General features: G+C 36.7%; 1 protein-coding gene across 4 annotated transcripts in view; it reads left to right on the top strand.

Annotated features, from left to right (window-relative positions):
* The first annotated feature begins 5118 nt into the window (after positions 1-5118).
* The window catches only part of LOC149079179 (uncharacterized), a 32983-nt gene continuing 23760 nt past the window's right edge, over positions 5119-14341 (top strand). The window contains exons 1-3 of one of the 4 annotated variants that reach the window (XM_089240084.1): positions 5119-5298; positions 9185-9406; positions 11384-11555. In XM_089240084.1, coding sequence (XP_089096210.1) covers positions 11475-11555 — 81 coding nt within the window. In that variant the 5' untranslated portion in view covers positions 5119-5298; positions 9185-9406; positions 11384-11474. The remainder of the gene's footprint in view (positions 5299-9184; positions 9407-11383; positions 11556-14341) is intronic. The other 3 variants (XM_089240082.1, XM_089240083.1, XM_089240086.1) reach the window with 3 other exon arrangements.

The raw sequence follows: 14341 nt of genomic DNA, 5'->3' as shown, positions 1-14341 counted from the left end.
AACACAAAGAGGGTTGATGACCCTCTTTGTTGTCGGTTGTAGTCGGCCACTCCTATGGGAATCAATCAAAAACGCAACGGGCTTGTCAGACGCTCGTTTTAAGACACGATATGGCGGAAAAGGAACGGCCTTCGCAGTTCAATTGCGAACTAAGATATGGTATTATATTTGATGGATGCTAAAATTGGGGATTCATTTTATTTGAAATGCAGCGGAATCGATTTTTACAGGGTGTCCCGTATGGGTGTATGGTTCATAATCTCGACAGCCGAAATATCTCAACGGTATCAAAATCCCAACAAAACATCACGGGTGGTTCAGCGAGAGCGAGAACGGTTCTTTGGACACTTTTTGGTGTCGACTCAGAGCCAGGGTCGTCTTAAGAGCATCATGTGCCCCTCTCTCTATGGGCGACTTTTCTGAATCCCCCCCCCCCCATACCCGGCTAGAAACGTCTGCATGTCGATTTGCATGCTAAGTCGTGAGAATTTTTACCGTATTTCATTTTTATGAGGTCCATTCTGCACTTGAGGGCCCAGGCCGTGACAAGGTAAGCCCATGCGGAAACACGGCATTTCTCAGAGGCGATACCTTCTGGGGTGGGGGGTGGGGGGGGGGGGTCTGCTCATATAATCTTGATAAGCCATACTCCTGACAGCTGAAACCCCTAAAGGCCACTGGTGGTTGTCAAGTGAGCTGAAACGGTTCTTTAGACAATTTTGATGTCTACTCAGAGCAAAGTACTACACGGTGGGGTGGAGGGTAGATCTGATCATAATCCTGAAAATCCACAATCCTTATACGGTTAGAATCCAGCCAGACCATTGAGTGCTTGCCCTATCTTTACTCTTTCATAAACCAGACGTAATCGACTCGTATCGTCCAATAACCCTTTTGCTGGCAGGAGGTAAATGTCTAGAAAAACTTTTGACCCAAAGACTCAACTTCCACTTGGAATCCCAAAACTGTAACTCTAACCTTCAATTCGGCTTTAAGTCAGGCAATTCTATAGACGTTCCCTCAACCTAATACTCTCTAAAATTAACGAATTCAAGAGCAAAGAACTGGATGTTGCTTTTATAAGTATTGATATTAAAGGAGCTTTTTAACAACCTATAACAACAACATTTCACATAACAGGCACTACTATGTGTAATATACAGGGTGCATAGATAACAAGACGTATGGTACTTTACTGGCAAACCGCGTTCACCGTACAGGAATACTTTCAATTAGAAAAATTATCCAAATAACGTGTATATACTACTCAGATATGCCATTCATGTTGCAAGGGGGTGTATAGTTATTAAAATAAAAATGTTAACTTTTTATACGGACACCGTGTGCTCAAAAACTCAATTACAAAGTTGTTGCCCCGTCTCTTCTGACGCCAACACCAAACCGTTTTATTCGCATTTAACGTTGTTTTTTGGTTGGTTGTCTTCAAATAAATGTTACGGTCAATAAAGTGACACTATACATACATACATTCATCTCGAAACCGTATAATTATTGATAATACAAGATTATGACAAGGGCTCTGATTTTTATGACGTAAAGAAGAAACGTAGTAGCTAATAACTTATCAGCAACGACGTTTCATCTTTAGGTCATAAAAATCAGAGCCCTACTTATGAGAAATTGGTTACACACTGACGCAAAAAAATCATTGTTTGTTATCGTGAAACTCTCAAAATTTTTGATATTTCAAGTGCTAAATTTCATCTTTCTACTACTCAAATCCTTATGCTCGGCATTCAAATATCCTGCCAACCAATCAAATATCAATCAAATCTTTATGTTTGAACGATAACTCACTCGAAAAAAGTGGACTGCAAACTCTTTCTAGAATTTTACGATAATTTTAATTCACAAATTTAACAAATGCACTCGCACGAAATCCCGATCGAGGGAATCGTTGTACAATTGACCAGCTCGAGGTCTCAACTCATAGTCACTCACACACACACACACTGACTCATAAAAACGCTGTCCCCCCCCCCCCTCTCTCTCTGGGAACGGGAGGGGAGCTCTCATCACCTTTTGACCTCTGCTCTCTCCTTACTTTTCTTCTTCTTTTTTTTTTACTATTATTATTACTACGCAACAACAATGTTAATGTTACTTAAATAATGGAAAAATAGCGAAAAAAATATTCTATGCATTTTGTTTGAAATTAAACTTTGTTATGTTGAATTGTCAAAATTCATCATAACATTACATTAACTTAATCTTAAAATAGTTTTAATTGTAGAGAAAAGAAAAGATTGTTATATTGAATAGATTTTGCCTTATGTTGTATTTGTACAGTGGAATCTTACATAATTAATCATTTGATTACACCTATATTTAATTGTATATATTATGGCACATATAATAATAATAATAGTGGGAAGGAAAATCTATTTTATAGAAAGTTTAGCCCTTAAGATACAGTTGTACACGGTACTGCTGCCTTGGGGCCCCAGATGAGAAACACGGGTCGAATTACAAAGGGTTGTAAGAGAGTGAAAGAGATGGTCATCGAGCCATATAAGGTAATGTTTGTTTTTCAGGGGGTGTGATTAAGGGTCCTTGGTGAGAAGAATTTCTCCGAAGGTCTTAACGGTCCCCTTAAGTTTTCCCCTTCCTTCTGTTGTACCTCATTCCCCCTCTCTCTCTCCCTTCTCCGCCAACTGTAAATTAAAACGCCGAATAATTAGGAGCGAAAGTTTTTACAACGGTCTCATATGCATATTTCCACCGAAGTCACTCGTTTATTCGTTTTTAAATTTTCTACGGACTTTTTGCCCACCCTGTATTTAGGAAAGAGAAAAAATTACCCTTGTGCGGGGAATCGAACCCACTTCCTTTCACTTTCCGGGTGAACGCACTAGACTCTCTACAAAGGCAACCAATATCTCAATCTTTCCTTGGAGCTCGTATGCACCGAACGGAACCGTACATGGACGGTTGGACCAAACTCAGGCCAAAGTTCACAATACCTATACTGTTATTGTTATCCATCATTTGTTAAGCATATTCAGTGCCGTCTTAAGGCACGGCCCAGGGGCCCTCACAAAAATGAGATCAGGTTGAAATTTTCGAGAATTTGCCCGATAGGGCCTCTGAAAAATCAATTAGCCCGGGGGCCCATGATACTCTTAAGACGGCCCTGAGCATACTTTGTTACTGTTATCGATTATCTGTATTTATTGCATGCTTTCTTCATAGTTTATATCTTTTGCATTGGTGTACGCAAGGGGGGGGGGGGTCTTGTGGTTCTAAACCCCCCCCCCACCTCAAGCCGAGATTATAGTGTTATTTTGCAGGAAAAAACGTAACCCCCCCCCCTTTGAGAAAATTCTGCGTACGCCTATGAATGAGTAAATATTGAAATTTGAGCTTATATTCGCACGGTTCATTGCATGAAAAAGATATATTTTAGAGAGAGGGGCAATGTATATATATACTAGGGTCGCCACCCCCCCCCCCTCTCTTCACAACATATCTTTATTTCGTCCCACTTCAGTGTGCTATGGAAAGGAACATGTGAAAGCACCAGCTTACTGAAGAAGCGAATTTTACAATGATAAAACAACAAAAAACAAATGTGATTCATCAAGTACCCCCAGAAAACTTGCCCATGGGTGTCCCCAGACTCCAATTCGCTGAATTGGAACTGTCGGTACTAATCCTGGAAAATACGGGACACGTATAGTCCACCTATATAATCCACGACAATTTGAAAATCATTCCTTCCAACAGCGAGCTCTAGATCCACCCCTGCATGAAACAGTGGCAGTTTCACAGAGGAAGGGGTGATCGGGGTAATAACCCCCCCGACGAAGAAAACCTCACTCTCAGAGTCGTAACTAGGCTGGGGCAATCGGGGCAAATGGGGGCCCTCACAGAAAATGTACCTATTTTGTATAATTTTTTGCCTTTTTAAGGGGGGGGGGGCCCCCAAAAAAATGTCAGTGCTTGGACCCCGAGAGGGTATATGCTGCGGCCCTGTCCACAATGTTGGGAAATTTTGTACAACATGACCCCTCTCTTGGGATTTCAAACTCCTGTCTGTAAAAAAAAAATACCCCCCCCCCCCCCACCAGACATTCTCTTGAACCACTTCTGCCCTGAAAAGGTTTAATTTAAGGTATCCGACTACCTTTCTTGTCACTTTTCTTTAAAATGGTACTGGAGTGAACTTTAATAACATTTTTTAATAAAAAGTGTCTCGAAATGATGAAGACAGTGACAAATTTTGGTCTACCTATGACATTTTCTATGAGAAAGTAGTTTTTATGTCAAATTTTAGGCAAAATTCACGTGATATTCGAAACACGATAGCAAAAATTTTTTTTAATGAAATGCTTTGTGATTTTGACAGTACATTTAGCTATTAATGTTGAAGGTTATGAACCAAAATTTAAAGGATTGCATGATATGCTCATAAATTACACCCAAATACTAAAATTATATATGTGTGAATTTTTTGAAATTTCATCCTACATGTCGTCTATAAAACACTGCAATTCAAAAAATATATGTGATATACCTTAGATTTTGGTTCATAACCTCAACAATGCATAGCAAAATATCACATTACAATTTCGTAATGATGCAATGAATAGATTTTTTTACAAATCATGTCACAAACTAGAGTAAAATGTCAAAAATATTATTCTTCGTAAGGCCGGGATTACACTATAAAAGTTTGATAACATTCCTTTCATAAAACTTAAAAAATCCAACCGATAAAGCTTATAGGTTACATTCGAGCAAATGCAACAAATCAGTTTATTGGCTATATTTTTCAAATTTTATAAGAGCACTTTTACAAAACTTTTATAGTGTAATACCGGCCTAAAACACGTTTGAAGTCTTTATTCGCGTATTACTTATATGTAAAAACGCAACACTAAAGTGAACGTAACTTTGATTGTAAACATCATATAAACAAAACAAGGCCTGATTTGGAATCACAACAAATAGGACTTTAAACAAAAAAATGGAAATCTATATTTTCTTCCAAAATGACGTTTCCAACGTAGTCGGATACCTTAAAAGTCAGCAGAAAAGGGCTTTTCGTTTTCCGACAATAAACTTCTTTAGAACTTGGAGATAAGTCGCCATTTCAATGCCGCTAGTCACACACCCTTCTATTTGGTGCTGTTTTTACAAACAACCTTGAACACACACAAACACATTATATTCCAGTCATAGAAATCTTGCTTGAACATCTATTTTCTTCTCTCAGTTGCTCGGATGCTCTCTTGTGTGTAGGGCTGGCTGCGATCGAAGTTAACAGGTGTGTGCGTAAGTTTCCTTTTAAAAAGTTCCCAATCGATAAGATTTTTTTTTGATTTCGATTAATATAAATAATTTGGCAATAAATATTCTTATTATTTACCGTTCAGAAAGGTAAGGAAGTATCTAATAAGTTTACTTTTACGTAATGTTATTAATGTTCGTGATCGAAACAATTTAACCAGAGCAAATTATTTTACCATTCGATTATTTTGTGTTTTTAATAGGTTTTACGTTTTTTTTGTTTTTATATCTAAAAATGTGAATTCCATGCTTGTTTTAAATAGTGCAATTGATCTTTGACGCGAGCACGTGTTGAAGTCGCAGTTAATGGTATTCGCAGAGATGGCGGGAAATCGGGAAATTTCCTTTCTTGAAACACTGAATCTCATTTCTTGCTATTGTTTTATCCTCTAAGTATGAATTTTTATTGATTTGTTTCTGTACTAAAATAATGGCGAAAAAATAATAAGTGAACATTCCAGTCTTAGGTTTGCTTGCCAAAGCTCCAGCTGCCCATCGACCTCAATTTAATTTTAAACTGTGTCAGGTTCTGTATTGTCATTGTCGTGTATGTGTTGATTGATTACAAATACAACAATTCCACGTATTTTCTAATTTTGTTTAACCCTTAACTGTCATTGTGAAAATTCTGTGGGTAATTGGCGTCGTGGGAGGTCATTTTGACTAGAGCAAGTATTGATGCATTTTAAAAATCAAGAAAATCTTCATAAAAACAATGGGTTTTTTTACATGACTTCGTTCATCCGTCAATTAATTCACTAAATATTTTTTCGAAATTCTTTAATTATTTTCCTAAGTTTTCTTTTATTAAGACACACATTCGAAAGAAATGGAAGGATACGTGACTTTTGAAAATTTTTAAATTACTTAATAAATTTTTTGAGCGCAACTGTCATGACTTAAAAATGAACAAGAATATGATAGAAATGTACTCAGAAAATAAAATTTACAAATTAAAATAATATGTACTATCAAGGAAACAGTTATTTTCCGGATATTATATCCAGTTATTCCAGTTATAATATCCGGAAAATAACTGTTTCCTTGATATCTCTGGCTGAGAAAAAGCCATCTATATCTCTCTAAACCGTCCCACCCGGGGGGCCATTTCCTGAAGTTAAGAGAGGCTACTAATGCCTCTACTTCAGCGCCTCACGACACAGTGCATGAAATTAGGAAGGCAGATTCATGTGTCTCCAGTAGTGTAGATGGTAGCATGCTTGCCCGGTATGCAAGAGGGCCTGGGTTCGAGTCCCGGCGGAGACGTGATTACTTTTCTTTCCGAGCTCACCTCAGCATAATATCCGGAAAATAACTGTTTCCTTGATATCTCTGGCTGAGAAAAAAGCCATCTATATCTCTCTAAATATGTACGATATTTTCAGAAGTACGGAAATTATTCTTATTCTAAATCGGTAACATAGTACTTGTAAACAACACTATGAAGTGTTGATCACACAGATCTTACATACAATTCACTAACAATACTATCCTCATGATCACTTCAGATATCTGATGTTTCACAACTAATTTGAAATTGAGAAAACTGACGCTCTTCCGATACACCATTTCGATCTGAACACTCCGTCCGTCAGACAAAGGACTTATGCAAGTAGTGAAGTGGAATCATTTTGACCCCCCAGTAACTTTGATCAATCATATAGAAGGAAGAATTAGATTATCATAAATTTGTCAAACACATGTAAATAACTAGCTTGAAAGGTACTGAAAATAAGATGGTCCAGATGCAATTCTTTCTCAAGGGGCAGCAAGAGGAAGAATGCGTGGGGTCAAAATGACCCCACCATGCCAGTTAAGGGTTAAAGTAAATTTTTATGGGAGCGTCTGTCCGATTGTTTTGCGTTAGAAAAAATACAGTGGAACGTCGGTTAATGAGCTTAATTCCTTTAGTTGACATGCTCGTTATCTAAATCGCTCTCGTATAACGAATCAAACTTCCCCATATGAAATGATATAAACTTGGATGATTCATTCTATAATTATTCACATAAAAATGACTAATAAAAGCACTTCATCAATAATATAATAAAATACTTTGTTTAGGCTAATAATGCAATACACCATAAGTAAACATACAATAATTCTGTAATGACCAGAGAGAGGAGGACTATTTTGCTGACTCACTAATTTTCTTGCTATCTATCTACAGGGTGGGCAAAAAGTTTGTAAAAACTTTGAAAATTCATAAAACCTGTGAAAAAAAGGGAAAAAAATGTACTTTTCAGTCAATTCTTTATGCTGAAAACATAACTGCTTCCGAAGAGCCATAAAAATACCCCAACTGTATTTTTCACATGATAGTTAATGGCTGGCACACAGACAAACACCATTTTTGTTTCTTTACGAGTGAAAAAGTATGCTGTTTTCAAGGGAGAAAAAAGCCCAATGAAAATTTTTTAAATGTTGTAAGCGGGCATAGCAAAAAATTCAGACATTGTATCCGGGAAAAATTAACATTATCAATATAAGAAAAAAGGTAAATTCGTAAGAATTAGTCATTCTAAGTGGGAAAATGTTCTAAGCAGGAACGATTGTAGGCCTATAAGTTGTAAGTTTTTAAAAAAAATCCTCAGGATAAAAAGAAAAATAATTTTAAAACCTAAGGAGGACAAAAGGGTGAATTTTCTAAAACGGGGGGGGGGGGGGTAACTTTTTTCCAAGCTGTGACACAATCTACATTATTTTTTTTATGTGCATGCTTCTCTGAGTTTTAACATGCAGACCATATGTTCCATTTTTACTAGACATGAGTATGACAACATACATTTTTTCAGTTTCTACAAAATATTGTTTGCTGCCTTATTTTAGTAAAAATGTTCAGTTCGTCACTCTTTTGATAAATTGATTTATTTTTGTCATATATTTGATTATCACAAAAAATGTAGATTGTGTATGTAATATTGGCAGAAGTTCATATTACCAATACACCACGTTGGGTACAGACATTGGAACCTGTGGACTCAGGGTGCTTGGGCCCCCCCCCCTCTTTCTAATAAACTTTGTAGGAGGGCTTGGCCTCCCCTCCCCAAGAAATCATGGATATACAATATAATTGTATTACAAAATGCATGTCCCCCATATAGACAATCCTGAATCTCATACACATGGGACGTCGAGCAACTATGCGTAAAAATGAAAAACCAACAGCAACACATTATCACTTTAAGAGTTTCTATCGTATTAGATAGGGGTATTGCAGCCTACAAAACCATCATTCATAAGAAAAGGGGGGGGAGGGGGTTTACAAGCTAGAGAGAATTTCTTTGATTGAAAAATGGAATAGTGATTTTGATTTGTGGAAAGCGTTCATGTCCACTCCTGATACCATGGCATGCAGTGGATTGACCATCCTTGTTTTAAATAAAAGTAGGAGGATTCTTGAAATGACATCAGAAAGGAGGACATCTAGTAGCCCTATGTTCTACCACAAACTTATGCAGAATTAATAGATAATATACAGTTGAGCATCGATTATCTGAATACTGATCGACTGAAGCATCAGTTAATCAGTGGTTTGTGACTTTTTCTATCTGCCCAGCAATTGAAAACCTGAGCAGTGCCGGGTATTATAGCTGACCCAACCTACATGGGTAAAAGGCTTATATCCCGGGAGGGACAGAGTCTGGGTCGTGTCTGGTCTGTCGGGTATTATAGCTAGCACACAATATTTTTCAGATGAAAAAAAATAGGTGGTAAAAATATATAACTTTTTTATAGGTGGTATATCAAGGAAGTTTTCTTTTCAGTAACAAGGCACTCTTTCTGGTATTTTTATGGGCTGTATGTTTGTGAAAAAATTAAGTGTTCTGTATATCACTATTATTTGATTAACTTTTTATTTCTTTTACAGCTAACGAGAAAAATGCCTAAAACTAAAAAAAGCTGAAAGGAAAACGCTGCTACTGGTAGAAAACCAGAAAGAAAGAGCCTAATTGAATTTCTGATAGAGTCGTTGGACAGTGAAAAATACCCTAATTTAACATGGAAAAAGAAAGAAGAAAAGCTTTTTAAACATGACCGGTGTAAAAGACGCAGTAAAGATTACACTCGTGGACATGAGGAACTTTACACTGTAAGTTATTATGACTAATATCAAGTAAACTTGCTTGTAAATTACAAAATTGCATACTTGGAAAATATCACTGATATTTAGGACACAGCCATTATGAAATGCTGGTTACATTATATGAAACACTTTGGTTACTGCAGATTTCAGAAATCTTCTTCAGATTCCACAATTTGTATAATTTTAAGGAAAATGTAGAAAACTCTTATGGGAATGTATTCCAAAACATTTCTAGTCTTCATTGCAGAACGTTCTGCTTTATTTGGGGGGGGGGGGGGAATTACGCATTATTATACATACAACAGAAAATCTATTAATTATACAGATGTAATTTCGTATATATAATATATACGTGTGTGTGTGACATATTTAAATCACACATATGGTTTGATCCATGCACAAACATTACTATCCAACACACAATCCAGCTATATATCGATAATGCAGTTCCTTCATTTTTCTGGCATGGATTTCAGAGCACATTTTCAAGTTTACTACGTAATATTTTTAGTAAATTTTCTTAATGCTATCATCTTTTGTTTCCTCAAACTATCTGCAAAACTTTGATACAGCTCTCGTTTTTTTTCACTCTTGATCCACAAAGTATCATTTTTCGATCTGTCAAGTACATTCAAAATGCATGCAGTATTTCCCAAATGACTAAGATGGCACTCATAGTAGAGCAAAGAGGTGAGAGTTCCAAGAATTGTGACTAGGAAGAAAAAATGCATAAGGGTGGAGGAAGAGATGTCTGCACATAGTAAAAGTTGAGAATAGAGAAAATGGGACCAGAGGGGTTCTGAAATGTAAAGCTGTGATGATGATCCCTCTGCAGAAGAGTGAAAGAAAAAAAAAGGAAGAAAGAAAAACAATCGGCAGACCGGGGTGAAAACAAACACGTTTAACTCCAGCACCTCGTTGTGCTGCCTCTTTCTCTTTTTTTGCTTCTTATGGTGTGCTGTGTAGAACAAAACAAGACAGTTGTTTCTGTTGCTAGTCTCTATTATGTACTTCTGTACCTCTTGGTTGCCTCACTATGTGCACGGCCTTAGGTACCAGCTCTAGAGATATACTTGTCTATGCTACTGGCGATCAATCGGTTATTGATATCAGGGTCCTGATCACATCAAATGGCATGATCTGCACTAAAAAAAAGAACTTGCACATGTAGGATGACCTAGGTTTTTGGAACGAAAAAAGAATAAACTTGTCAAATACATAAGTAAATATGATACTCAGTGGCCAAAAAATTAGGAACACCCTGCTACTTGCCACTAATATCATGTGGGACCTCCTCTGGCAATGATGACAGCAGATATTCTTTTAGGCATGGACTCTACAAGTTGCTGAATCCATTGAAAAGGAATACAATCGAATCCTGTTTTAACGAATACCGTTTTAGCAGAAATCTTGTTTTAACCAACACTTTTAATCTCCCAAATAAGTTTACATAGGAACAATGATAGGTAACCTGAAACTCCTTTTTAACACAATTTCGTTTTAATGAAGTGATTCCTCGCGGTCTCATGGCGTTTGTTATAACAGGATTCGACTGTATTATCCCATGATAATGGAATGGCAACTCTTAATTCCCAAAGATGGTGTTTCTGAGCTTTCAACAGTCCTTTCATCCTCATCCCCATAAATGCTCAATTGGATGGAGATCGGATGACTGGGTGGGGGGGGGGGGGGGACATTGGAGCAATGGAAACTCTGAACCACCAAGAGTATATACCAGAAAAATGCTCCCCAGAATGTGATTCTGCCACCCGCTTGAACAGTTGTCATGTGGCATGCCGTATCCATGGCTTCATGTTCCTTGTGCCATACTGATCCTATCATCAACATCATGAAGGATAAATCTTGACCTGTTAAACCAGACATTCTATTTAGTATTGGTTTCATGTTTTGCTAAAAGTGCATATAAGCCTATATGTTTATTGTTTTTATATAACCATTTATAGAGTAATTTTTTCACGATAGGACTATTGTGCTGATCGTCATCTTGGTCATAATAAGAGAGACAATTTGATTTCAGCTCTGGCAAGGTCAATTTTTATAAAAGAAATTGACGATGAGGAGACGCTTAAAAGTCTTGGCATTAAGGATAACAAAAGACACAAGATTTTTCGAATTGCAGAGGATACTTTTAATGGTATTCAAGTTCAACTTTTCATAAGGATTTTTGCTTACAATATATATGTATGTTTGTATGTAGTATCATACATTGATGTGGGTATCATACATTGACTTAACAAAAATTTAAATCAGTGTTTAGAGCTGCATTAATAATTTTATTCAATTACAACAAAAGTTGATTTAAATCAGTGATTTTTAAAAAAGAAATCAGTTGTTTGAAATCATGATTTAAATCACGACAATCCTGGTGGCAACAACCATTTATATTGCCAGAAACACAAGCTGTGAGTTCGTACCAGAAACTGCATCCAAAAATCCCTTGTGTTTGTTTACTGAAAAAACTGAAATTGCTGTGCAGAAGACTAACAAAGTATATAAAGATTTTGTACTTCATGATATAAAAAAAATGGGCAGTCTCCGATAATTTTTCTTCTGTAGTTAAGTTCATTGGTGAGAACCTTTGTGACAAAGAAATAGAATGCTATCTTGCTACATGGAGCAAGAATGCCACCACCTCAAATGTGTTAGTAGACATAATATCGGGCATAAAGTCAGAAGTCGTGAAGAGATCACGAAATTCCACACTTTAGTAGCTGCTCTTGAACTGCAAACGCTGAGTCATGCGACCGATATTGTTTAGACCACCTCAGGAAAATCCTTATTTAGTATTAAAAATTGGTTTAATTTTGGCTTTGAGGACTCTCAATCAAAAAAGGTTAAGACTTTGTTAGAAGCCTTGGAATTTGGAGATAAAAAACCGTCATTCATTTTATGGGAAATGCAGGGTCTAAGTGAAGGTTTAGTTGAAAATTCTTTCCTAAAAAAATTTATGGTTGAATTGTTTGCCCTCAACCACTAGGTCTATTTTGCTAGCTGCTAGTGAAGATGATCTGTCAAGACTTGCTGTTTTGGCAGACAAAATTTGCGAGTGCTCTGAAAATGCAGTTATGGTTGTTGATAGCGAGTACGCAAAAATTGACAAGTTTGCAAAACCAAGTTGACCAGTTAGAATCTTCCATCGCTCAATTGAGAAACGAGTATAATACTCATTCAGTTAAGCGCGTATATACTCGCTTTAATACAATGCAAACAAATCCGGTTTCGCAACCCAAATGGGAAAAATGCTGGTATCATAAAAAATTTGGAAATCGTGCAACCAGGTGCGTCAAGCCTTGTTCATTTGTAGATTCAAAAAACTAGTTTCGCCGGAAAAAATTGCGACAGTTTTTGACAAACCGGCAAACACATGTCGCAGGCTTTTCGTAAGTGAAAAAATTTCAAAAACGAAACTTTTGATCAATACTGGAAGCCATGTAAGTTGCTACCCAGTTTTGTATCTTTCAAAAAAATGCCCGTTGCAAAACTCGCATTTTTAGCTGCAAATGAAACAAAAATACGCACATTTGGCTCAAAATTATTGACACTGAATTTTGGCCTTTATTCAAAATTTTCAATGACCTTTTGTAATCTCTGAAGTTTTGAAACCCATTATAGGTGTTGATTTCCTCTTGCATTACGGCCTATTAGTGGACATTAAAAATAAATGTTTGAGGGATCCAAAAAAAAAAAAAATTCATCTCAAGAAGCCAGGTTTTTCTTTCACATATCCAAACTATTAAAACAATTTTCAGAGATAATCCTTATCATTCACTGCCTAGTAAGTACAAAGAAATTACTGAGTTTTATCCTAAGCCCAGTCACAAAGAAAATCTTCAAACAGGACCCCCCCCCCCCCCCTGTTGTAGCTAGAGCCCGTAGGTTAAATCTGTCTCAATTACAGATTACAAAATGGGAATTGGAGTACATGATTGGAGAAGGGATTTTGTAATTTTGTAGACCCTCTCGCAGTAAGTGGTCTCTCCACATGGTTCCTAAAGGGACTAGCGACTGGCAGCCTACAGGAGATTATAGCCGGTTTAATTTTCACATAATTTATATAAACAAAAAGGTATTTTCCAAATTGGACCTAGTTAGGGCCTACCATCAAATCCCGGTCCATCCCCCCCCCCCTGATATCCCTAAAACAGCAATTATTACACCTTTTGGTCTGTTTGAGTTCCCTGTTATGAATTTTGGGCTCTGTGGAGCTGCTCAAACATTCCAACGTTTCATTAATGAGGTGCTTCAAGGTCTGGATTATGTTTTTCTGTATTTGGACGACATCCTTGTGGCCAGTGAAAATGTTGAAATGCACCAAAAACATTTGGAAACAGTGTTTCAGAGATTTTTGGACTATGGCATAACTATTAATTTAGATAAAAGTGAATTCGCCAAAACCGAAATTTGTTTTTTGGGACATATAGTTGATAGTCATGGAATTAAACAGATGAAAAAAAAGTTGATGCCATTATCAATTTTCCTAAGCCCAAAACTATAAAAGTTCAACAATATTTGGGAATGATTAATTCTTACAGACGTTTCTGTCGAAAAGCTGTTGAATTTTCATCACCCCTAAATAAATTGTTAATGGGTTCAAACGAAAAAAACAAAAACAAATGCCCTGTCGAGTGGAATGAAGAAACTGAAAATGCATTTTTGAAGTCAAAATAAATTTTAGCCGATGCAACTTTGTTATATCATCCTTCTCCATCAGCTAATCTTGCTCTCATTTTGGATTGTAGATTTGCTATAGGTGCCGTTCTACAAGAAAATTCTTCAGAGGGCCCTATACCTTTAGGTTTCTTTTCAAAAGGTTTAACACCCAAAAGCAAAAATACTCCACTTACGATAGCTTTTGGCTGCTTATTTGGCTATACAACATTTTAGGCATATGCTTGAGGCTAGATCATTTTCTTTATTTGT

The sequence above is a fragment of the Pholcus phalangioides genome, unplaced genomic scaffold (assembly GCF_987345545.1).
Source record: "Pholcus phalangioides strain wild (caught in Gottingen) unplaced genomic scaffold, Ppha-v1.0 ptg000012l_1, whole genome shotgun sequence".
Lineage (NCBI taxonomy): Eukaryota > Metazoa > Arthropoda > Arachnida > Araneae > Pholcidae > Pholcus > Pholcus phalangioides.
The sequence above is the reverse complement of the archived record's forward strand: the minus strand, read 5'-3'. Positions and strand labels throughout refer to the sequence as shown.